Raw genomic sequence first — 27,100 nt, 5'->3', positions numbered from 1 at the left:
GAGGCTGAGGGGAGACCTTATTGCTCTCTACAACTACCTGAAAGGAGGTTGTAGCGAGGGGGGTCGGTCTCTTCTCCCTAGTAGCAAGCGATAGGATGAGAGGAGGTTTAGGTTAAACATTAGGAAAAAATTCTTCACTGAAAGGGTGGTCAAGCATTGGAACAGGCTGCCCAGGGAAGTGGTTGAGTCTCCATCCCTGGAGGTATTTAAAGAACGGATAGATACGGTGCTTGAAGACATGGTATAGATGGACTTGGCAGTGATAGTTTGACGGTTGGACTCGATGATCTTAAGGGTCTTTTCCAACCTTGACGATTCTATGACATCTTAGATACCATGGAAAAAAACAAGAACAAGATACTGCTTTCTCAAGAATTGGTTTAACAAAGTTTTTCTCAGGTGTTTTTATCCTATGTTTCTGTAATATGTGCAAATTTTAGGGAAGATGTTATGCTGATAATCATAGGCTACTATTTAATCTTCTCATTTAAAAGTAAATGATGTAAGTGATGAAGTTTGTTATAAAGTACATATAGAAGTTAATATCAGTGGATCTATCCACATTTTTATTTTTACTTTATTGAACATTTCTGGCTATTTCTTAGAAGATATATGCTTCTCACAAAGCATTGCATTTTTTGTGATTTAGTAACAATATTTTTCATGTTAAGTGAGTGTGATGAAGTATATTACATAGTAATAAAGACTTTCTGTTGACTATTGAGCACGAAGTAAATCTTGTAAAGAGGACAAGAAACTTGGAATCTGCAGTAATGTTTGTAACTAAGTTGAATGTATGTTTTCCAGACTCCTGGAGAGTCTGTTTTCCAGACTCTGGATCATCCAGAAGAGAAGTCAGCTGGATGGGGTCCTGTGCTCTCTCTGATCCTTGCCCTTTCCTAATGAAGCCAAGCTTGGGATAGTAGGGAGTTAATGCAGCCCAGTTGTCATCTCCTTATGAGTTGGGATATGTGCTTACGTCAGGTGTATTTGGGGCCCACCAGGTCCACTAGATTAAACATATCCAATGAGTTTCTGTAACACTTTTCCTGTGAAAGGCAGTGATTTAGGTAGAAGTGAAAGAGTTTGAGTTTGTAATTCAGCTGACACTTAGAGGGCCCACAGGAGATTTGTGAAGAAATTTTGGCTCCCCAATGAACATTCATGCACTCCACTCTTTTCTGGTCTCACAGATACATGGACATCCTGCAGCATGTGGATATTCTACCTACCATATTCTCTCTTAGTTCATGAGGTTACTGTCTGTGGGCTTATGGATATAAACAGTATGTTGTGCCCATTGGAACATGTATGGATGCTATTATACCAATTGCTAATGTCTTCTGAACCTGTAATTAGCTGCCTAGTCATTGCTATTGATAGTAATCAGCATATACTTGCACAGCAGGAGTATTATAAAGGTGTTTGACAAATTAGCAAACACAAACTATGCCAGCATTGATTTGTCTTCATATTTGAATCAGATCCTTGGTTTAAGGGAACCTACTTTCATACTGCTCCAGCAGAATGAGATGGATTTAGAGTCAGGAAGGTCTGTTAGGGGTTTTCTTTATGTAAAGAAATGTGCGGTAAATTCCATGCTACTCTGCCTTCCCATTCTGCAGAGCATTTGCATCGAAGCAGACCAAAGGCTGGCATAACAGTATAATGTTCTATGTAACTGTTCAACAAAACAGGAAACATTTCAATAAATTGTTAAGTTTATAACATTGTAGGCTTTATTGTTTACTTCACTTAGTTACAGGTAGTTCCACAGACTGCCTTATAAAATGTGCATATACATGCACAGTTAGCTTGCAGAGCTTCTCCTGAAGCTCATTATCTGGTGTAAGATGTGAATGAGCTGAAGGAAAGGGTTTCTTTTTGTTCTTGAAAATGTATTCTTATTGTTTTCTTCTGCTTGAGTATGAATTGGACGACGACAAAGATTTTTTTCTGGCAATTTGTGGCAAATCAAAATGCATGCACCTTACAGGTGCTCCTTGAGACCGATGTTCTTGTTACTTCCTTAACTACTAGCAGTGAAATGTCAAGGGCTCTGAAATGTACCTTTATCTGTTTCAGGTTTATCTGTGCCAGGGCTAAAGATAGAGCACTGGTGTTCCTGGCAGTGGGGAGTATTGGTTAGGATTATTTTGGAACCTTACGTTACATGAAAATTAGATGGACCTCAGAAATTTCAGACTTCCGAGATTCAATAAAATAGCACTTTCAACAAAAACTTTTTCAATGTGTGCAGTCATGACTACTCTCCTTCTCTGTATGGACAAGTGAACAATCTCGTAACTGCTTTCTGTTGTGCACACATATGCCAGTGTGGGGTGAACAAGCCTCTGTAAAGCTGCATGTGTATATGTGTTTTTCCAGTTAGTGTGCAGCTGTCTGGTCTACTGAATGAACTTCACTGCTTTTTACTCCTATTAGTTATTTGCAAAGTGTGATTTTCATTTCTCCTTGTCAGTAGGATATAGGCCATATGATGATAGGAAAATTCAGGCTGGAAGGAGGTCTGTAGTCCAACTTCCAGCTCACAGCTCACAGCTGGGTCAGACCAGGTTGCTCAGGGCTTTATCTCCACGGACAGAGACTACACAGCCTCTCTGAGTGACCTGATGCACTTCCTGACAGTCCTCTGAGTGACAGCGTGTTTCCTTTCTTGAAACATCTCTTGTTTTAGCTTCTGCCCATTGTTTCTCATCCTCCTACCATGCCGCTGAAGAACCTAGTTCCATCTTCTTACTGGCCTCCCCATGGGTGCTGGGGGGCTGCAACTAGGTCTGAACCAGGCCCCATTCCTTCACTTCTCCTTACAGGGCAAGTGATGCAAGGCATGGATTCCATATGCACAAGGTCCCCCTTTTGGGCTAAAGTACTCAGGTTGCATGTTGTTATCTGTGTGCTAGTGCCTTAGTTTTAGAATTTTTAATAAAAACTCTGGATTAAATTCTGGTACTATTACTATCCTTAGCAAGATATCCTGTTGCTTCAGTGGAGTGGGGTTTTCCCTCACTGTGTTTCAGATGGCCCTGTAGATAGTTTGCAATCATTCACTCATATAAAAGCTGTGATGAAACCTTGAAGAATTTTTCTGATTAAAAATATAAATAAGAACTGCTGGCCTTGGCAGAAAATATATTAAATGTGAACAGTGCTTAGTCACAGCATGGTTCCTGGGGAAATTAGAGATGACATTGTCTTTACGCATTTTGTGGGATGTTTCTTTTCATTGCGATGGTTGTCAGTTGGTTTGTTCTGTTTTGTTTATTGAACAACCTGCTCTGAATATGCTTATCATCTCTTCTTTTTCATACCATTTTAATATATTTTTGGATATCCAGTACATGTGAAATGCCCTATGAGAAAATATCTTTTTCTGCTTAGTTTTATACAGAAGAACATATCTGTCAACATCAAGATGCAGTCAATTTAATAGGAACAGGGTTCCAACAGGAGAACAGAAAGAAATTATTTCTGTGAGCATTTGCGGACTTGATGAGCCCAGTATATCTCCTGATCTTCAGACTTCTTGCAAAAATATTATTTCTAGGAGAAATTGATGCTGGGAGGTGGTAAGTGCAGGAGTTTATTCAGCAGGGCCCAGGAATAGCAAAACTTTTTGTGTGACGGGGAAATATTTTCTCTTTACAAATGCATATGCTATAAAACAATAATATGAAAGAAGTGTACCTTTGGATTTCACGTGAGAAATAGTTGCCAATCTGAGGTATAATCTCAGTGACAAATGCTTGTTTCATTCACTGGCAAAATTCTCGTTAGTTTGCATGCTGCAGGATTAGGGCATGAACGATGACTAAGATCATGGTTATGATTAAGTAACTGATTAAGAAAATCATTTATTGCTACAATAACAAGGGGAGCGCATATAAGAGGGATAGTAGCCTAGTAGGCCTCTTAAAAAATAATTGTCACAATGCAAAATTAGCATCTCACTTCTGTCTAAAGGGTGGTCCCCAAGTATCATAAGTGCTTAAAGTGAATCCTTGCTTGCCCCTGGCTATTAGGGCTGAGGAGGATTACTTGCTTGCAGGCTACCAATGCCTTTCCCTTCACAGCAGCACTACCCAGAAGCCCCACACTTTGCTGCGCCGACCCTCCCGCTGAACTCGTTAAGCTTGATTTCTGCTGAGCTGGCGAGGGCAGAGGTGGGAGGGAGGCTGCTTTCCCTCTCCGAGAGCATGGGCACTACTGCTGCTGCCCTACAACAAGACTGGGGACTTCATTGTTCTAATATGATGGCTGAGTTTTCCTTCTTGTCCTTTTAAGTGATGTAGTTGCTACAAATATTCTGTTACCTGCACAGTGGTGTCTGTGATTTGCTACTACAGAAAGGACTGTTTAAGGCAAACACAGTAGTGACAACACCATTTTGATCTACTTTTTACTTCAAATTGATTACTGTGGTGTTTTACAGGAGCATGCCAAATCACATTTAAAAATGCTAATCAATGCCTAGACAGGTACATTTTAATTTGAACAATGTCCAGTTTTATGCCAGAGTCATTCTGTTCAGATCAATGCAGTTCCATTGAATATGTTAGCATAATATATGAATGAATGAAACTCGTGGATGAAGATACATAGTTGTTATCAGCTTACATCCTAGGATTCTGGGGTGGAATGATATTCGGAGAACAGACTCTGATTTTTATTATGATCAAGTCCATCATTCCTAAGATTTATTTTCAGCTGATTGAATTGTTTTCATGAACATTAGTAACCGGTTTGCCTTTACATTTTTCTCTTCAAAAGAGTTGGGCTTTAGGGACTTTTTTGTGTGTTTTTTTTAATAAACTTAATTAAAAAAATCCTCTCATGCTATTTTTCAGAGGATTTTCATATCACAGACAAGCAATGTTACAGAAATAGTAAAAGAATTGCAAAGTCCCATGCTTAATCATTAGGTCTGATGAGGAGTGCAAAATTGTAAACAATAAAAGGAACCCCAATTTATTGACTGAACATTTTCCATTTATGCATGAAAAATGGCAGGGAGCATTTGGATAAAACCTATGTGGTTGTGTAATTAAAGACTGATCTTATCACATGTGTAGAACGGGAGAAGATAAAGTTGGTACCGACACAATTACATCTGGCATACGTAACTTCTGTGAGTTGTCTTGGCAATGATGATAATATCGTCTGTTCCAGGACAGATGTTCCATAGCGTGAGCAGATTCTGCCTGTTTCTTTCACTTTTCCAGCTGCCAATCAGACGTTTTTCTCACCTTCTGGGTACATGCTCTCTAGACAATTCACACCTTTCTTTCAGATTCCTCCCTTTAACCCAGCTTTTGTCTCTTCTGCATCTGAAACAGTGAGCTAAATCTAACTGCCATCATGGGGATGGGAGGGAAAGTGAGGATAAGTGTTGAGCATGCAGAAGAGTTTCTTTCTGGGATTACTTGCGGCTGAAGCACTTACGGGCAGTAAAGATTGATTTTTGCCCTATATTCCCCAAGCTAAAGCATGTTCAGCTTCTCTTTGGGGGAACAATATATATACAGTCTGCTTGGTGCTTCATCAAGGGGATGAAGGGGAGTTGTTGGAGAGTCTGAGTGCTAAAATTCAAGGGTATGTGAGAATTTGAAAGGCTTGTAATTTGGACAAATTAGGATAGATTTTCACGGGGATAGCCAGAGCTATGCTTCCTGCCAAATGTATAACTCTGAAGTTACTATTTATTTATTCATGCATTGAGAAAAAAGTGAAGAAGCAGCCAATCTAAAATTAAGACTCGTTGCATCACAAATGGCTTGTAGATGGATGCACAAAAACTAATTTTATTTCCATTGGCTTGTTAAAGCATTGCTTGCAGTAAATCATAAGCTTGTTTATATTTCTTCGCTGTTTGTAGCTCTTTACCAGATATTTTTTTTACCAGCTCCTTTTGTCTTGCCATGGTTGAGCAAGGCCTTCCAAGCCTTGACAGCCCTAAGTTACCATTATAGAATTGTCTATAGGAATCAAGTTTTGACTGAAACAAATCCTAATAGAGTTGCACTTTGTAGCTCACCAGGTTGAAGTTTTAGCAGCCTCTTTTACATTTGGCTGGGTGAACTGAAAACACAGACCAGGCTATGATTCTTAACACTTTGAGGGCTCCTTGAATGTTTAGGCAATTAGATGTTTTAAGTGGGATATTTGGGTGTTTAACTTGAGCATGTCAGTGGTTGAAGTTCAAAATGGTTGATCCTATGCAGCTTTCATGAAAATAACTCAGTGATGGTGAATGGTCAGAACAGTGCATTTTTTCAAGGTGTTTATGTTTCATGTAACACTGAGAGCACAGAGACTCTGTGAGAATGAGGATCACTAAAGTAACTGTCACTGCAGAGAAATCTCAGTTTGCATTCAGGACATTGCCTAATTTGACTTCCTTGAATATCCCTCACTTTTGGGTAGTTAGCATCTCACATTGCTGTCTGGTGTTTGTTGGGCAGATGTCTTTCTTTTTATGTTGTGTGCTATTTTCAATCGCACAGCGTAGCAGGTTATTTATTTGGTGCCAAAAAGTTAGTATTACTTTAACCTTATTACCATGTCTGTGTGTGTGTCTTACTAAATTTGAGCTGTTCTGTTGTTTTGTTCCAGTCTTTTTATTCGTATTAGGATTATTACTAGATTTGTTACTGTCAACAAATAGAAATGTTTATTGGTCAATACTCTGAATTTATGAACATCATACTAAAAATCCCACTAGAATAATGGAACTGATTGTGAGATCACATGTAGAACCCTCACAAGAAACTGATATCTAGTCCTCATTTTGTCAGGTTTATAGATGCCTTGGAATACTAAATAGCAACATGAGCCAGCAACATGCCCTTGCTGCAAAGAAAGCTGATGTTATCCTGTGCTGCATTAGACAAAGCATTGCCAGAAGCTTGAGGAAGGGGATCCTTCTCCTCTACTCAGTGCTGGTGAAGTCACACTTGGAGCACTATGTCCAGCTCTGGGCTCCTCAGTGCAAGAGAGACATGGACATACTGGAGAGAGTCCAACGAAGGGCCACAAGGATGATGAAGGGACTGGAGCACCTCTCCTATGAGAAGAGGCTGAGAGAGCTGGGGCTGTTCAGTCTGGAGAAGAGAAGGCTCAGGGGGATCTTATCAATGTGTATAAATACCTGAAGGAAGGGTGCAAAGAGGACGGAGCCAGGCTCTTCTCAGTGGTGCCCAGTGACAGCACCAGAGGCAGTGGGCACAAACTGAAACACAGGAGGTTCCCTCTGAACATCAGGAAATGCTTTTTACTGTGAGGGTGACTGAGCACTGGCACGGGCTGCCCAGAGAGGCTGTGGAGTCTCCATCCTTGGAGGTATTCAAAAGCCATCTGGACATGGTCCTGGGCAACTGGCTGTAGATGGCCCTGCTTGAGCAGGGGGTTTGGACCAGGTGACCTCCAGAGGTCCCTGCCAACCTCAACCATTCTGTGATTCTGCGAGGTTAACTGGAATCTTGCTTTTGTCTAAGATGTACTTCCTAGTGAAACTGATACCTTAAATTTCCACAATTAAGAGGAAAATGTGTAGTTAGGGACTGAGTACTTCACAGTTTTGAGTGTGGTATATTTGTCTTTCATTGTTTATTCATATCAAATCCTACACAAATACATAAGATATCACAGTTTATATTCCACACTAAAGTACATAAATATAGGTTTTCCTCTCTGGGTGAGTGCAGTAAAATTCTGCTGACAGAATTTATGTAGCTCAGTTTAAACCAGCTAAATTTTACCAATTCATATCTACAGAATTTGGCTTTAAGTATGTCAGAAAAAATAATTTACTCTGTGGTATTAGATTCCCACAGATGGATTCAAGCAGTAATTAATTTACAGTTAATAGTATAAAAATCTGCAGCAGATATTAAACAGCAGTAGGCCTACATTTTTCAGCCTCTGGTTTTGAAATGTAATTTTCACCAGCAAGATTTGCATGCTTCACATTACATTGTAATACGGATATATTTTTAGCACAGAATATTGTTAATCCTCAGTAGTAACAATGTTAACTTTGTATTTCCATAATTCTTCTTCTTTTTTGTTTTTATTGTTTTTTATTGTTTTGCTTTTCTTGTCTTTTCTTCTGTTCAATTGATTTTGGGGTAAACCGGAACACTGTGTGACAAGGACCTAAAATCCTACTTTAAAAGACTCTTGTTTTGTCATCAAAAAAGCATAGGTGTACCTGTGCCACATGCTACTCAGTACAGGGGGACAGATTCAGCCACACAGTGAAGAGGGACATCATGTGCACTTCTCCCATACTTGCAGTGCTCCTTTTGCACAGATAATTTCACCTCATTTGGACATGTGTATTTTTGTGGTAGGTGCACAGGATGGGTTAGCAAATAGGACTGAAAAAGTCTTCTAAGTCATCTATCATCTGCCTTTATAGGCTACCACACCAATAAAATGTCGTTGGAGTCCTGGGAGATTGCTTTAGAGTGTTGCTCTTCTTAAGGGTGAAAATGTTGCTCTAACTCCAGCCTAAATATATTCATATCCCATCACAGCCTTCTGCTCTGGTGCTTTTGCATGGTTTTTAATTTAGAGAGGTTTATCCTTTTCTGGTGCTCATTCCTTTCTCTCATGTATTTGCAGAGAGCAATTACAGTCTTTCTGAGAGTGAGGCAATCCACAGTTTTAGTCTTCTCTTCAGCCTGTTGATCTCAGTATCTATTGCAGATGCTCACATTCTTTGAACATGGGTTGCCAGAACTCTGTATAATACTCCATATGTTTGCTTATTGTGTCTGGTACAATATTTTTTATTCTCCATGTCAGCTGATTGTATCTCACCAGGTAGCATCAAAAGATTCCGTTTGCCTTTTGTCACACTAGTGCCTTACATCATTCCTGTAGCAAAACTACAAAAGTGTGTCTTCCTCTCATTTGGTTTCTATATAGTGAGTTTCCACCTCACAGCAGAAATTAGTGTTACTCGCTGAGTATGTAGCCTTGCATTTTGAGCTGTTTACTAATAGTAATCTGTTTCCAGTCTTCAGTCAGCTCACTTCCTTTTATTTTTAAGATATTCTGATTCCATTGTAATGGTGTTTTCTAAATATGTGTCACTGGTAAACTTTGTAAGCACTATTGTGATTTTCCTGCCAAAACCATGGCTGAAAATACTAAAGACTTAGACTTAGTCTTTGAGGAACTCTGACTTTTTTTCCTACTTATATCAGCATTTAAGGAAGGTCCTCCTTAAAGTAGCCCTGTTTTTGACTTCTCTACCTGCACAGTAACTTGCTTTGTGAGTAGTTTCAGTGGTAGATAGTGGGACAACTCTCTGAGTTAGGTACTGCTCAGTATAAAAGTGGCAGAATTTGTCATGTATTACTTGGTAGAGAAGTATCACATTTAAAATACCAGTGGTATATGTTTTGAAGTGAGGGATAGTCTGTTGGGAGACACTTAGGAAAACAAAGGTATGAAACCATTGTGAATGTGCCAAAGTATATTCAAGTCTTCTGTGAAGGTTGGCATTCAGAAACAGCAGATGGTTGTGGCTCTGAGAGGAATAACCAGATGATCTAAGGCCATGTTATATTTGTACAAGACCTCTGTTGGAAAGATGTATGCACGTACGGCTTGCACACAGTTCTTCGCTCCTAACATCTTTTCAGCACGTCCATAGATACCAGCATCATCCTGTTTCTGGAACATTTTAAGTATTAATTTGTTTCAGCCGAATATGCTAGATTTCTTTTTTTTATTATTATTATTCAAGGAACAATGAAACATTGAGTTAGCATTTCCCCCAGAACTGAGTTCTTCTATGTGCTCATATGTATTTTTGTTTTATTACAATTCACTCTTGGAAGAATAGTTAATTTGTAAGGTCCTGATCTGAACCTGAGTTGGAAGATACTTGAGCATGTGTGTAATTTTATAAATATAGTGAGAAATTCTTATGACTGTTTTAAGTAACATAGCACATTTCTTACTAATAATACATAACAGGTTTCATCAAATCATAGAACCAAAGAACAGGCCAGGATAGAAGGGTCCTCAAAAGATCATCTGGTCTAACCTTTTGTAGGAAAGGGAGCCTAGATGAGATTATCTAGCATCGTGTCCAATGGCATCTTGAAAACCTCCAGTGATGGGGACTCTACCACGTCCCAGAGGAAGTTGTTCCAGTGAATGATTGTTCTTCCTGTAAAAAATTTATTTGTTATATCAAGATGAAACCTCTCCTGGTGCAACTTTACCTGTTGCCCCTTGTCTTCTCCATGTGGCTTCTTGTGAAGAGTCTCTGTCCTTTTTCTAGCCACCTTTTATGTTCTTAGCCCTTTTGTTTACTTCTAATACTGCACTTATTGAGCTGAAAATAACTGAATATGTGAGTAAAGAATTCATAATTTAATTCTAAATGTATTTAAAATTATCATGCCTCCAAGCATGCAAAAATAGTAATTGCATTCTTTCCCTTAGGTAGACTTTCGTAGAGCTTCATGTCTACAATATATGTAACTATAGTACAAATGATCTCAAGAGTAAAACTGCCCAGACTTTCCACAGAATAAACAGAGGATTCTACATTTTGTAAACCTTTAGTAAACCATTGTCACTTCACTGAGCTTAGGCATAAACAGAACTGAGATGTGATTGTAGAATGTCTTTTCTGTAAGACAAGAATCATTATGTATATTTTGGTTTTCTGCACAGATTTATGTATAAGTTACAGACGCTGCAGCTCTACATCCTGACTTAATCTCTTGCCTAGTATGTCTCCATTAGTTTTGATTTATTTCAGTAGATTCTGAGCTCTTCCATGTCCGAGTCAAATTTTCTCCACTGCTTTTAGACTATTGAACTCACTGTAGGCATAGAAAAATAGTAATTTTACCATTGGAGTAGAAATTTGTTCCATGTGGTGCATTTGGTGCAGTGCATTTAAGCTTCTGTGCCTTATTAAATACAAACATTAAACATTCAAATTCAGAATTTTTGCACAAAGTCTCTCCAGGTTGTAGTGAATGTTGTGAACAGTCCTATTAATGTCATGTAATATTAGCAAATCTACTGAAAATCAATTACAACTGTTACAGTAATTTGCCTATCTGACATGGTTGGCTTCAGGAAAACACAACTTTCCATTGTTTTAGGAGCTCATGTAAGTGCCATATAGTGAGTAAAAGATGGAATTGGAGCCTATGCTTTCAGTTTTCAAACATATGCTACCTTCAGTCTGATCTCATAGATATTTTTGTATAACTGCATGTTAAGTACCCTCCTTGACTGTAGAATGACTGCTTAAAGCCCTAACTAACAAAGATACTTGTAGACATACTGATACTGATCTGGATAGATTTCAACATTTTTAAAGACCTTCTTTAAATTATTTGATGTGAGTACTGCTTGTCTTTAAGACTTCTGTTACAAATTAGATTTCTTTTCAATAAGACATGTTTTGTTCAATCTGACTTTATAAAAACCTCTAGGGGAGTGGACCAACAACACACAAAGGTTATTATACAAAAGCTTTTCATGTCATGGAAAGAACTGCTGCAAAACAGGTAAATGGTAACATGATGCCAGCTGCAGAACTGCAGTGAACTGAAAAAAAAAATACTTGTTTAAGTCATTTTTTTTTTATTATGGTCATTGCAGATGCTACTGTAGTAGATAGAGTGTATAGGCAAGAGAATGATTTTTTATCACTGTCTTGAAATCTGTCAGTCTTTATGAAAAATTCATTCTTAAACTGGTGCGCCTATTTATTAGCATGGGTGGATTGAAATGTGAGTCCAATGTACAATAGTTATTCTTATTAATGAACTTCACTGGATTTTCTAGATTCCTGACTGATTTGTCACCATCCAAACCATGTTTTTAAGTATACAATTAAGGAAAATAAGTAATTAAAAGAACAAATGCCAAATTGACTCTGATCAGTTGTATCAGGCTGTTTTCATCTTGTGTATTGGTCCAGGAGAAGGTATGTGTGTGTGAACACTAAGTTCACTGTCACTCATGCCAGACTGGTGAATAAGCAGACACCTGTAGAGCAGCAAATCCTGACTCTTTCAGAAGGCACTGAAGTCATTGCACATAATTGTCTCAAATGTTGAGTATCCTGATTTCAGTTAATATCTTCTTCAGAATACTGCTTTTAAAAATTAATTAAATGAGCTCATAAAGGTTTTCTAACAGGTGTTCTGTTTATTTCTGACTGTATTCAGTTGAGTGCAGATACTACGAAAGTGAGTAATGGTTACACCCACATGGAGATTAAGACAACAGTGGAGATGATGAGAATAACAGTAGTGCAGCAGCACAGGCAGAAATGCAGTAAACATAAAATGCAAATACATTCATTGATTAGTTCTGAATACATTCTGCTTCTACATGGGGAGAAGAACATAATGCAGCTCATCCAGGCAAAATACGGAGCAGAACAATTTAGTTACAGTTCTCTTTTTTTTGTCACTCAAAACACAAAATAAGAGCAAGGACTGGGCATGGGAAAGATGCACAACATCATAAAAATGACATTTTGGCCATATCTTCCAGTCTACTGCAGAAATCATGCTGTTCTCATTCGTTTCTCCAAATGCTGAGGGAAGCCCTTCTGATCAAAGTGAAGAGCAGTTATGGGCAGTACAGTTATGTCCGGACTATGTCCTGGCTTCTAAGGATCAAGATTATATCAGTGCACCATGCTCTGTTCGTGCTCTGTTCCTTCCTGCGAAAACCAGAGCACAGGAAAGTCGGGGATAATGTGTGTCTGGATGGAGCAGGAACATTTGACCTGTGCATATGAGAATATGGGCCGAACAGGGCATGACCTTAGATTTAAGGACTGGAAGTCTCCCAGGTCCCACAGTATAAACATATTCTGTGAGAGTCTAAGTGCTGCTGTGAGATGGAGCCAACAGCCCGAGTTAAAGCACACACTCTCTGGTGCTGGCTAAACTTTTGGGTTTCCAGGTTTCAAAAATTTAAACTTCCACAGTCCACAGCAAGTGGTTCCAGAGAGACTGATTGGTGAATATGCTTGTATAAGAATAAATTGACTAAGAACAAAAGAAGATACATTGATTTGTTTGGTTTGTATTTGATTATACCTAGATATTTTTTAGAATGCAAGCTTCTGTGGGTGATAAATTAAATCATTCTGTGTATCTTTCTAACTAGTGGCTGGATAGACACCTTCTCTGTCTTAGAAATGAAGAGAATAAATAAGAAATATGTAAAATCAAAATATGTATTTTGTAAATACATTTCAGACAGACAGTAACAGCAGAAAGTTCTCAGCAGTGTGCCATTTGCTGTCCAGCAGCACGCTGCACGGCAGGCCGTATTTCTGCAGCTGTGAGGCTGCTTCTCCACACTGCAGTTTCCTGTAACTATTCCACCAGTACACGGGGAGGTTTTCTCTACTTCCACAAAGTCCGTACTAAGGTTACCTCTAGATTGAGCAATGGTACATGCTGGTGCAAAGCCCAGAGTCCTGATCCCCATCGTTTTCCCTAGCAGGCGTTTGGCCAAGGATGACTGGTTGCCTTCTAGCCCTTGTGCATGAATTTCCTTTCTGCAGAAACTGATGGGGAGCAGACTGGTTGCTCAGTGGTGGAGCAGACTATGGCTGGTGCATGCACGTAGATCTCAAAGCTTGGAAATTTAGATAACAGATCTGTTAGTGGGACTGTCTTATTGTCTCTGATAAAACACATGCAATAGAGGCATGTACCCAAAAGCAACTATTTGACAAATCCTGACTTTCTCCTCAAAATATAAAAAATGGAAAAGTCCTGAATGCACAAGGCATTTAAAAATATATTCCTATTCTTTGTATCAGTACTGCTAAGTGTTGTTGTCAACTGCATTGCAGTGGCTGCAGAAATCAATTTGTCCCTCTTTCTTACTTTGCTCCCACTGCCCATAGCTCACGCATCCTTTTTTACTTCCTAAAGTGTATAGTATTACTATTAAACTTAGCAACAATATATTAGCTTTAGAGCTACCACCAAAGTTTTTTGTTTGTTTCTTGTTTTTTAAAAAGGAAAACTGTCCTGGCATTGTCCCATAAAAAACATTAACTGGAGTCTTAAAGAAAAAGAAACGAGCCTTGCATTGCCTCTGTGCAGTACTCCTGAATGGGGTTATCCATCTGTTATGGAGGTGTTGATTAGTGTTGATTAAACTATGTAGCTTATAATATTGCTAAGTAGAGTCTCCGTATTATTGCTTTGGCTCTGCAAGTTTTTCTACAGCTGCTTTAAGTTAAGAATGTCCTTAATGAAGATGGAAATCGCTATATAGCATATCTTATTGAAAGCTTTAGAGAATTTATGCCATACTGCTGACCAAACAAACTTTCCCAGCAGGGTACTGTTTGCTGCTTTCTGTGCTGTGTTGTGTTCTCAAGTGACATCTTGAAGCATTGCAGGTGGTTTGGCACACTTCTCTGCACTTCCAAGTTGTTTTAGCAGTATTCCTAAAGGTGCCAAAGACCTGGAAGACAAAACAAAACAAAAAGCTCCTTCGTGTTTTTAGGACAGAACTATCAAAACCAAAGAAAACAAAAAAGGATGCTGAAAATGAGGAGCTGTGAGCAACCTGAATCGAATGTCACTAAAGTAAGAAACAAAACAATTCTCCACAATATTAGGTCACTGAGAATCAATCAAGATGCTTTTATTAGACGTGTGGGAACTCTGCTCTGTCATGTCTCTCACTCTACGCATGAGACTCCTCCTTGTGTTACTTTGCAGCAGAACCCTACATTTGCAACCCTGCACTGCAGCTGCCTTCCTGCCATCCGATCCCCAAGCACCCGAGGCAGTAAGTGCTCGATGTGCGATCTGCTCCTGCATGCCACACACCTGTGGCACATGGATCTCTGCAGCTGAGGAGGGGCTGCTGCTGCAGCCAGCAGGCAGGGACTGTGCTGCTCAGGAAGCCTGGCTCTAGAAAAACTCTGCTAGAAAGCATGCCTGTCTCTTGATGTATATATATGATATGCATGATACTAGCCATTATAATATGCATGCATGATGAATATTTCATCAGCATATTTGTCTGAAGATACATGGCTGGTTTTGTTCATCTTTCAAAATAATTTGTTCTAGATGTTTTTAAGTAAATATATCCAATTACATTTGTCTTTTTTTCCTAATCAAACTAAAAATGCAGTCTGTTGGTGGTGCTGTAGCAGAGAAAAGGTTTGTAAAAACATGAAGATACTTCCAGCCAATTAAAGGAGGACACTTGATTAAATAAAACCAAACTTTCTTGCAACATTTCCTTCAGATGCAGAATGATCTTGTAAGAGTCATTGTATTTTACAAAAACAGAAAATTGAATTCGACCTCTATAACGATACATTTACTGTAATGGCATACTACAAGTAGGCATTTTATTCTCATGTCAATATTGTGTACTACTCTGTTGGCCCCTGTGGGTGAACAACATATGAATCTCCACAGTTTCCTAACTGCCTTCATTTTACCAGAGCAAAACAAAGTCTGTTCAAATGCTCTGGTGCTCTGATTTAATGAAATAGAAAGTACTGCATATTATCAGCAGTTTGAGTATGTTTTAGGCTGATCTAGGTGCACTCCAAAAATTCTGCGCATCCTTACATACGTTTTGTCCTTCTTGTACAACAGTTCAAACATATTATTAAAAGCTAAGTGGCCTACATGTCTGTTCATATTCATTGCTTGCTATTTCTTCCACTTCACTGTTTCAGTTGCAAAGCTGAAGGACATTCATGTCGAAATAGAGTACGCAATGATGAACCCAAGTGGTTGCTTTTAAAAGCTGCTTTCCTTTATATGTATGACAACGTAAAGAAGGGCTCTGCCATTCAGCCATTTTTATGCTTACCGAGCAGTATATTGTTACAAAAGCACTGGTGAGAAGACTGCATCGCTTTTTGCAGCCACACATCTTGCTGCTTTAGGATACTGGCAGTGTAGTTGGGTTGTCCCAGTCCCTGGATGAATTATTCAGGCTTTTGACATCAAAGGTTTCCGCTAGCGGATTGGCTGGTGCTCGGATAATAAAATCTTTCCACAGGAAAACAGTGGAGAAGGATGATGGCAGTGAGACCAGCAGAACTGCTACTTCCAATACAGCTGGATTTGTCTGGCTGTTGCATCTCTGCAAGAATATATAAAGATGTTTTTAAGGTCTAGCTTCATGCGAATTCTCTGATAAGAGCAAGTGGAGGGATTTGTGTAAGAGGCCTGCATTTCCAGTGAAGGAAAAAAATCAGATTGTTCTTGAAAGATTACTTGTGGCTGTATTCTGAAGAAACGCTGCACACTACACGAGACAGGAGTAGCCGCAGCCGCAGCAGCAGCCGCAGTCGCAGCCGCAGCCACAGCAGCAGCAGCAGCAGCAGCAGCAGCAGTGCTTATGGCTCGCTACAAAGGTGCTGGTGGCAGAAATGTTACATCGTTAAATCTGCTTCCTGGGTTCTTTCAGTACCGGCAGGGTAAGTGGCGCAAATAAGGAGCTGACAGTCCTTGCAAGTGGGGAGAATGTAAGAAACTGTATGACACATGCGTCTTGTGGGTACAGATAAACAGTACCTCTGCGAAGAATTTAGATCAGTTCAATGAATTTCCAGGGAAATCTGTAAAAACCATATTTATCATGGCATTTGTAAAATCAATCCACTACTTGTATTATGTTCAGACAGAGGTTTTACAGTGGTAAAATCTGTTCCTTTTAAACCTATACAAAATAAGTGCTATAAAAAAGGAAACTTTATTATTAATAGTATGTTCTCTATTCCCATAAAGAATATACTGCTCACATACATTCCCTTGAAACAGATTATTTTGAAAGGCTATTTCTGCTGTTTGTCGATATGACTGGAACTGAGTATGTCTTCTGCTGGTAAATGTTTAGAAGCCAGGAGCTGGTTCTGATTTCCAGTTGTTCTCAGAAGGCTGCTTCTTAAATCATCAGGATGGACTGACACTGCAGATTAGGGAATCATTTTCACTCATTTCTTTGATCAGAAGTTTGACTTCTAAGGCCCAGTTCTTTTCTTTTGGCATGCTGTTGTTGTATCGGGGTTGCTGGGGAACTGTAAATTACAGAGGTGTGAATGGGGCCAGAGCTGGACTGATTCTGTGCGTGCTCGGTCTCTGTCCCCACACCTACTCACACACAACGCAATTCAAGCGTGCAAGTACTTCCACTGAAATCAATTGGGCTACCTGTATATATAATTGCTTGTCAGAGCAGAGATGACATTTACTGTATGTCACAAGGGAAACATCTTATTCATGGTTAGAAACCACACAGTGAGAAGTCTGTTTTCCAGAATGTAGAAACAATTATCACGTATAAAGTAAAGACACCCCTTGCCAAAAATAGTCAGTACTGAATGAAGCACGATGCAGTATTTTGAGTGATATTTTTCAGAACTTGCCTGTCAGTGCAACAAGTAGATTCTGAGAATGTAATGAATGTTTTTAAGATGATGTAAGGCAGCCTACCCAATGAAATCAAAGAAAAAGAAGGTAAAGAATGCAAAATTATTTTCTTAGACATGAAGTGTGCTAATCTAGCAGTAGATTAGCTGGAGAGATATGTATCTTTTTTTCCTCTGATATTTCTTATATGTGAGATATTGTTTTTATGTAAAGAAAATATAAAATATCCGAGTCATAATGCAGAAACACTTTTGGGGAGCTCGTATGTGGTCAGGGAGCCATCGTTGTCCTGCTTAGGATAACATTTTGGCTGATGAATTTTGTGCTGCGATTTGTATCTTTATGTACCCTCACTGTGGAGAGCATTATGTGAGTGTAAATCAGGGAGCTTATTAGTAGCACATCAAACTTATTAGTTATCTATTCCAGAGCTTTAAAGGGGATTAAATAATATTCCCTTTTAATTTTACAGATGTGAAAGAGATCAAATTGCTATTCAGTGCTGCACAAGTCAGTAGCAAAGGCAGTATCTAAAATTAGATTTTCCATCTGTAGGTTTTGGGACATGCATGTGTTCTTATAAAAAGTGAATATTTAACAGCAATTTTATTTATTTGGATTTTCTGTAGGGGAATGAAGGTGCTCATTCAGAACTAATGATGGCAATAATATGATTGATTTTCAGTGAAATAGGTATTTCCTTTTATTTTTGAAAGAAAAGTCCCCAACATAAATACTTGAATGCCACTGGTGTGAAATTATTCCATGTGTCAAACCCAATTCCCCACAACCAAGGGACAGGACTTCATGGATTGGTTATGGCACTGTGATTCTTTTCCCTCTGCAGCCATGACCCTGGCTGCTGAAGCTGGAGGAGCTCATTCAGGAGCTATTTTTGTCTATGCAGCTGGCAACAGTCCCTGAGGGACTATCTGAGAATCAGTGAAATTCACTATAAATCAGACAAGTGCTTCAAGACAGGACTAAGGGAGGTAGTAAGTAGCAGTATAGAAACTGCCTGAAATAGCTAATGGCTCCTCCCTGTCTGGATCTCCCAGAGGACAAATAAGCTTGATAATGCAATTTCAAATCTTTAATTCAATATCATAAACATTTTCAAATGTACATGCTACGAGTATTTTTTTCTAAGTCTCTAGTTAATTTCCTAAATAAAAGCAACTTGACTGTCAGAGACATGGGTTCTAGTTAAAAAGTACAGAGAAGTTCTAGGTGCTCAAACCTTGGGTAAATATAATATGGACTTAGATGTCAAATTTATCTTGGTATTCAGATTTGAAATTGTGTCTTACAGTTCATTCACTTGTTGAGACTTGAACATTGCTGTGAAATTCTACAAATAGTCAAGTGTCAGAGCATTATTGTAACTATATGAAGTATTTGTTATGGGTAGTTACAGGCAAAATTAACTGTCTCGAGAAAACATAGTGGCATTTCTGGCAAATGCAGAATGCATTTGTTGTCAATAGAGAATATTATTCTTCCATCATGTAAATCCAAAAGGATTCAGCAATGTCTAATCAAACTGATTTCCTTTTTTTCTCAGATGAGCAAGAGTCAGTGCAGAAAAGGACTTTCACAAAATGGATCAATACTCACCTGGCTAAGGTAATATATGGCTTTGACCTTTTTTTTTTTTTTACATCAAATCCTTTTATCTATACCTGTACAGACCCTGGAGTATAGAATATATAAGATTTGGCTGAGCAGAATGGCATAAACTTAAAAAGGGATCCCCATTATCTGTACACCATAGAGGATGAATCCGTTTCAGCATGATAGCAGTCAGCTGCAGCATTGTGAGTGGCATCTACAGGCAACATCCCAGCTCCTTTGGCCAAAACTGAAAGACAGCACAAAAATTGCTATTTCAGCCAGCATCCTGAACTGGTTACAAACATAAATAGTACTTCGTGAATCCAGTGCCAAATGAATTATCTGATACATCTTGGGATTTATCATGAAACTATTCTTGCTTCTTTAGGGACATGGTTTAGAGGTGGACCAGGCAGTTAACAGTTGGACTCGATGATCTCAGAGGTCCTTTCCAACCTTAATGATGCTATGATTCCATGATTCTTCTTACCACAACCTAAACCTCCTTTTTTTTTGTTTTAGCAGAATAAAGAGAGTAATTTACACACAATTTTAAAAGTATTAAGTTACAAGTGGTACCAACTTTATCTGACAGCATAAGCAGTGAGGTTTAATTTGGCCTTTCCCAGAGTTTTCACACAGCACAGCTCTAACCATAGTTATCAATTAGTCCAGTGAATTAAAACATTTAAACACAGAGGTGGTCTTTGAAATGCATATTTTTAAATCATGAAGATTAATGAACTTGAAAATTGAGCAAGGAATAGCTGCAAGAGCACTGGTTTACCTTCTGTGTAAGGAATTGGCTAATAGTGCCCTCAAAAATGAACAGAGCAAAGCAGGAAGCCCATATAATGCTACATCATGCGATTTGGCCTAATGAGACTATATGGTAGAGCAACAGCCTTTATTTGCATTACTGAGGAATGTAATTGAGGAGTTATTGTGAAATGAACTGCACTGACATTGTAGAATTCAACTGCAAAACCAAAGCTTTCTTCAGGACTTCTTGACAGTGGGTCCTCACTGGGAATGAGGTCTATCCCCCCATTCTCTTTGGAATGTTTGGAAAAGGTCCTCATGCATCAGAGAACTTAAGCACTCTACATATGTTCCATTTACTTCAACTGAGATGGAAAGAAATTCAGTATTTGCTTAAGTGTTAGCAAAGCAGGCCATGAACCTGTGTCAGAGGAGAAAAAGAACTCTTATTTCGTGTTTTTCTATTTCCTAATTGTATTGCATCATTAGTAATTCATCGATAATATCTGATAATAATTGACTGTTAGATATATGTATATATTGTTAGGTATGTATATATCTCTGTGTGTGTAATGATAATTTGCTAGTAGTAACGGACTAATCCTTGGGAAGAGACAAAGTCGTGGTAGTAGCTCAGTTAAGATATTTTGCTCTGGATTGAGAGTTGTGAACTCTGCCTTTACTACATTAGTCCCTTTGGGCTGTGAGGGCTCAGGTAGACCTTTTGACTTGTGTGATCTAGGTGTGTATTTCTTTAATAGGTCTGATATTGTAAAGGCCGATCAAATACTCACATGCAAACCAAGCAGTTAACCAGCCACAGCCCTCACTTTCAGCTACGTGAGCTACTCTGTAGTAATTGCTCTGTGTTGATTCACCCTTTAACAGGAAAGTTGTTTCTATGATACTTTTACTGATGGCTGTCAGCAAGTTTGCCTCATTGCCTAAGTCAGATGTATAGATCAGCTGGTTTTGCTTCCCATTTATGCTGTTATGCTGCCACAGGAGAAGCACTGTTTATAGATTAGAGAGATTAGACTCAACATGAGAGGAGTGACCCATGCCATTCAAATTTTTAAGTTTTTAAAGCTTAAGCTTTTAAATCTTTGTTAGTCCTGTTTTTGGAATGTGTGGAAATAGGTTTTTTGAGTTCATCACAGCTGTAGGAAATACTGATGGGTCTGTGAAATGTGCAGGACTCCCCTTGCACTCGTGTTCCAAATTGTAACCCAGAAATTTGATATTTAGGTTACTTGATTGTTGTAAAAGATTGTTGTGGTTTTTGTTATGTCAAAAGAAATTGGAAAGCTGTAACATCTCCATTGTCTGGAGGCCTTTGAAATTGGATAAGGAAAAATCCTGGAAGGAGACCCACTTTTAGGCAGCATTGTCTGCATTCTGCTCTCGTCTTTGAACCCAAGGAAATGTGGAGCACCTGCCAAAATGGTACCTAGCGAGGAACACCATGAAGTGCTGGCCTCACACTGATAGCAGAGAAACACCAATACACACTTCTGCATTTGGGCCTGTGGCTGTTGAAGCCACTGAAGTTACACTGGAGTTAAATAATATGAAAAGAGATGTAGGACCAGACTGGGTGCAGGTGCCCAGGTGCTGGCAGAGGGGGGCTGCAGGGCAGCCTCTGTGAGGAGAGGCTGGGGCTGCCCCGTGCCGGACACAGATGGTTTCAGCTGGCTCCAGTGGACCCACTGCAGGACACAGCTGAGCCCCTCAGCCAAGCTGGTGGCGCCTCTGGGAAAGCATATTTAAGAAGGGCCAAAATGCCAAACAGGCAGTGCGAAATGAGGGAAAAACTGTGAGAAACAGCCCTGCAGACACCACGGTGAGGGCGGAGGGAGGGGAGGAGGTGCTCTGGGTGCCCGAGCAGAGACTCCCCTGAGGCCCCTGGAGCGCCCGTGCTGGAGCAGGCTCCTGACAGGAATTGCGGCCTCCGGAGAGGAGCTGATGCAGGAGCAGGGGAAAAGTGTGAGGAGGAAGGAGCAGCAGAGAGAAGCTGTTATGGACTGACCACAACCCCCATTCCCCATCCTCCTGCGCCTCTGGGGGACAGAGGAGCTGGGAGTGAAGGAGTGAAGTTGAGACTGGGGAAAAAAGGGGTAGGTAGGGAGAAGGTGTTTTCATTTTTGTCTGTTTTTCACCGTCCAAATATATTTTAATTGGAAATAAATTAATTTTCCCCAAGTAGAGTCTGTGACGGTAACTGGTAAGTGATCTCCCTGTCTTTATCTTGACCTACAAGCTTCTTCATCTTGTTTTCTTCCCCTGTCCTGTTGAGGAGGGGGAGTAAGAGGGCCGCTTAACCCACCACATGGACATATGTGCTCCCTACATAATTATAGGTGAACTTACAGAGTTACTTTTATCAAACGCATAGCCTTTTTCTGTTCCCTTACTTTGTGTGTATGTGTACACGCCAGTTATCAGATTGCAGTTTACAATGTAATCCAAAATGCAATCCAGAGTTACTGTGCTGAATTTGACTCAATATATACAGGCTTCAAAATTAACAGTAACTTCACTTCAAATTGGCTCTCTGTTTCTTGGCTACCCTTGTAAAACTTTGGGTTTCTTTCCTTGCGCTTTTAGAGGAAAGTTTAAGAGTTGCCATTTTCCTAATCTAGTAAAATTAGTATGGAAAAAGTAATAGGAGGAAATAAGAAATAAATAAGACATAAGAAAAAACCCCTAAAAACTATATCTAAAGTATCTGTAACACCATGGCTATCTGGAGAAATGTTCCATCATGAATGAGTCTGAATGTTTTTGAAAAAGTGCTGGTAATTCATGAAGCCTCAAAACCAGGAGAAATTAATGTTTTCTAATCAAAGATTGATGGGGTTTCACTGTAGCAATTTGAAAGATGGGTTTACTGATGGCAAAGGAAAGGAAACTCTACTAGGGTACTAAGGTAGAGTTTTCATCCTTAGACTGTGTTGGTTGAGTAAAGCAAAAGAGGATTAAAAAAAGAGCAGTTTCTGACATCGTGAAGGGTAGTGATTTGAAAGAAAAGGAAATGCAGAACTGATTTGATTGTGTTAGGTAGAACTGAGAAAAATTAGTAATTTGAGAATATAAAGCAGGATGTGATAGTTTGTCAGGGTTTGCTATGAGTGAAAGATTCTTCACTGCTAATCTTTAAAATCTTAGTGTATGCTTTTCTTTTAACAAGTCATGCTCTAATTGAAACAGGAACTAATTCAATAACTAAGTTAAGTCCATCGAGTAAATTAAAAAAAAAAAATTGGCTTTTTAACTATAAAGTTAAGAATGGGTTTGAGAATATGGATACAAATAAATAAGGGTGAACAAAACAGGTAAATGAAATGAAAGTACCAGTGAATTGAGCTTTATGAAAGGGAGTCGGAGGGAGGTGCAATTTTTTTATTCTCTCTTGCTCTTACAACAGAATGCTACCATTTTAAAATTGTGTTTCCTAATTCAAAGGTAAATTCTTCCACAAGTAGAAGACAGTAGAGGACTTGGCATCAGCTAATTATGTGACACCTCAAAGAAAAGTTGAGGTAAAACAGTCCTAGCGCAAGCTGTGCCGTCACCCACAGGGCAATGTCCCACAGGGGACAAACAAAGAGGAAAAAGCTGCAAGTATGATAACTAACAGGTAGTATAATGCAGCTTCATTTTGGGTCAGCTGTAGCACTAGGCTGCATCTGTCCCTCTGCTGTCTGTCTCCCTAACCCCAGCTGAATCCATTCCTTGATTCTGACTCAGGAATCTGATGAGACTCAGCAACTGGAAACTGTCTCTTTTCTCTGCCACCCACTTGCAGAAATTGGGGCCCAAGCTACCAAATGAATGTGATCTATCTTCTGGCCATCCAGTTTAATTTTTGTGCCTCTGTGCAGTTCTACTAATGATAAATGAGATATGCATGGTTAACAGGACAGGAAGTTTTCTAATTGCATGTTATTTATTCATATTTCTCTAAGGTTCTAGAACTGAACCTCCCTCCTCTCTCAGCCTTCAAAGACAGATATAATTTGAGTATGCTTCTGAGTATCTTTTGAGGCATCTTTTCAAAGTCTAAGCTTAAAATACAGAACAATGTTACACCAACTATGTCAAAAAGGAGACATTAGACCCATTCAGAACAGCAATTACTTAAATGTTTTTCATGTCATTGCCTATGCCAATTTTTTAGATAGTGTATTAGATGAGTAAACATGCCTCTTTGTAAAACAACAGAGGCATATGCCTTTTATTGCCTTTGTCATCTTTGGTGAAAGTGTTGGGGAACAGTAGTTTCAAAGCTTTGAAACACAAACTGTAAATTGGTTTAACCCAATCAAATAACATCTTTGTTTCCAGGTGTAGGGATAACTTCAGTATTTGTACTCACCAAAGTATTGTTGTAAACTCACCAAATAGAGTGAACAACAAATACATACTGGAAGAAATTATTATTCATTTTTATTTCCATTAAAAGGCTGCACACAGCAACAAACAAAAACAGAAGATGGATATCAAATAAAAATAAAAGTAAGAATGAGTGAACATTTTTAAATTATACTTACACAGTGTTTTCATAATGCTGAATTAAACTTGGGCATTAAACCTTACATTAAGGCTTTTGAATTGCAAAACATATGTTTTATAGCAAAGAAAGGAAGAAAAAGGAATGTGTATATCAATATCTACAGGTCTTACACACAATGCTCTCAGCGATGGTAGTTTGTTCTTAGAATGTAACTTGGTCTTCATACATGAACCTCATCAATTTTCATCAATGCACTAAGTAATTCTGTGTCTTTTTGTCCTTTTCAAATGGGAAAACAGAAGCTCCCGGTATCTTAGTCACTGACACAGAAAAAATTTAAGCTAATCTCCATCTTGACTGCATGATGAGGAAAATATAACTGGCAGTTTTCTGTTCCAACAGTCACTGTATGTTTTCACTAGTATTGCACATAACCTCTAATGTTAAACAGTGAACACTAAATTAATTTGTGTGGTGAAACTAATCATGCAAAATTTAGGGCTAAGTCCCTCAGACTTTAGTCATAAAAAAAGTCATTAACAGCAAGGAACATGAAAACCTATGTGCTCTAAGGATTTACGAATTAAATTGGGGGTGGAGGGGTGGGCCAGCTATTACAGAGTAACTCTGAAGTTTCACATTCTCCTTCCTGTTCTCACATGTATTTCCCTGCAGAGACAAATTCAGTAGTTACACAGATTTGTTCCTGTTTGTGCACGTGGGTTTTTTCAGCAGTTTTTGAAACATTATTTAAAAATTAGTGTGGCAAAGATAGTTTTCAATATTTGCATTGGTATTCATTATGATGCAAATACTGTTGTTTGTATAGTATGATTTATTCATTAGAGGCGTTAAGTACAGGGTGTGAGGAAAAGACTCCTGTAGCAAAGATGCAAATGAGAAATGAAATGCAAGAAAAAGTGTTGGAATAGAAGAGTAAAGCTTAGCAAATATATGTTGGTTCCATATCTGAGGTTTAGATTTTACAAAACTTATTTTACTGTGTCAGAAGAGGAATGTCTAGAGATTGCAGGTCTATTATAAATCCCTTTTTTTGAGGCTTGTCAGTCAAATACTTTTCATATGTACTGATGTTCAGTTCTTTAAATCATTCAGAATATTTCCTGAACACTACAGCAAATTAGGTAAGTTTTTAAGAGCAACAAGTTTAAGCAAAGCATTTCCTCATCAGTTCCTATTTGTGATCAATTCTAAATACAGTTATTTAAATAAATATTTAATATGGGAAAAATCTGCTTCATTAACCTTTAAGATTCATTCCCAATTAATTCATATTCCTCCTACAGAGCACATGAATTTACTTGTGCTGAGTGTGCCTCCCTCTTTGTGACATGACTGTTCCTAAATGTCATTGTCACTATAAACTACACTACAGTGATTGCATATACTGCAATAAATGAGTGTTTAGTAGAATACATGCAATGCAGTATGTAGCATATTATTAGTATTATTTTGCTACTTTGCTTTCTTGAAGAAGCTTACAAAAAACCAAAATCAAATACTAAGGCATCTGAAATCTTAGTGTAGACCTGACAAATTGTGGATTTGATGTCTGATTGTTCATCGAAGTATATCCTGAGTTCCACCAAAGAATTTTGTTGAAGTTTATAAATAACAGCTTTTCTTTAATATTATAGGATTTTGAGAGTTTACTTCATATCCTTTTAAAAAGTTCTTTTTTCCTGATTTAAAAATTACTTCATTAAATTCTTTGCACAGGCTTTCCAGTATTCAAAATACAGCGTATTAGGATCATTGCAGTTGATTGCATTGCTGGAGCTATACATTTACGTGCAAAAAGCCAATTTCTGGAGTACATTCAACATTTTCAAGATTACAAAATTTTAAGTTAGTTTTCTTTCCCTGCTTTTACTGATTTACAGTTAGTATTTCGGCAGTGCATTAAGGCAACTAAGTGAATACGTGTTAAGTCCTGTTGAGTCTCTAGAATAAAAAGTATTCAAGAGATTTAATCTGAATACAGCTTTACAAAAAAACCCTTTCTTCTCTGGAGGCTAATAAGTAAGCAGTGTACAGCTTCACTTTCTCCTTTCATTTCTTCTGACATTATATATGCGGCCAAGGAGTAGGTATTTATCCATTCCAGCAGAGGATGTTGTGTTAATCTCAGTAGAGGATCTTCCTGGAAAAACAGTCACGTAGCTTGAGCCATCCTGTGCGGTGGTCCATATACAATAAATAAGGGTGTATGAACTTCTCAGTATCAGCTAGTGTATGTATATCTTCCTGAACTGTATCAGCATGGAGAATAAGATTGGTATCTACGGAATCCTTATCTAAAAGAGGAATCTATTCTTCTATATATGCCACTAAAAATATAACTTACTCCATACTTCTGAGAGAGACTGGAGTCATAATAATAGGGTAAATTCTATGCTATGAGCCCAGAATAGTAAAAAAAAAAAAAAAGTGATTTATGAAACACAATGAGGGTCTTACTTCCTTGTAATTAGCTGTTAACATCTTGAGGGTAGTGAAAAAACATTGTATTATAAAGCGTAATACGCAAATCGTTTTTGGCAGTCTGTATAATTAACTAATTTTCCATATTAGAGGAGTCTCATACAGGAGATCTTGTGACACAGCTGTTGTACCTGCCTTCTGTTCCTGTTTTATTGGTGTTAAGGTACATGGTGTGTGCTGCTAAACACTAGCAATGTTTGTAATTATGCAACCTTCCAGCAACAAAAAGTGCATTTCAGCCTGCTGATTT

General features: G+C 38.5%; 1 protein-coding gene across 15 annotated transcripts in view; it reads left to right on the top strand.

Moving 5' to 3' along the window:
• SYNE1 (spectrin repeat containing nuclear envelope protein 1) overlaps nucleotides 1-27,100 on the top strand; it is a 320,818-nt gene that overhangs the window by 40,909 nt on the left and 252,809 nt on the right. For all 15 annotated transcript variants that reach the window (XM_087773936.1, XM_087773951.1, XM_087773949.1 and 12 more), the window contains exon 3: nucleotides 19,018-19,079. In XM_087773936.1, coding sequence (XP_087630062.1) covers nucleotides 19,018-19,079 — 62 coding nt within the window. The remainder of the gene's footprint in view (nucleotides 1-19,017; nucleotides 19,080-27,100) is intronic.

This window comes from Nipponia nippon, unplaced genomic scaffold (assembly GCF_047370975.1).
Source record: "Nipponia nippon isolate SJK-2023a ecotype South Korea unplaced genomic scaffold, ASM4737097v1 scaffold_4, whole genome shotgun sequence".
Taxonomy (NCBI): Eukaryota; Metazoa; Chordata; class Aves; order Pelecaniformes; family Threskiornithidae; genus Nipponia; species Nipponia nippon.
Note: the sequence above shows the minus strand (reverse complement) of the source record. Positions and strands in the feature narration are given on the sequence as shown.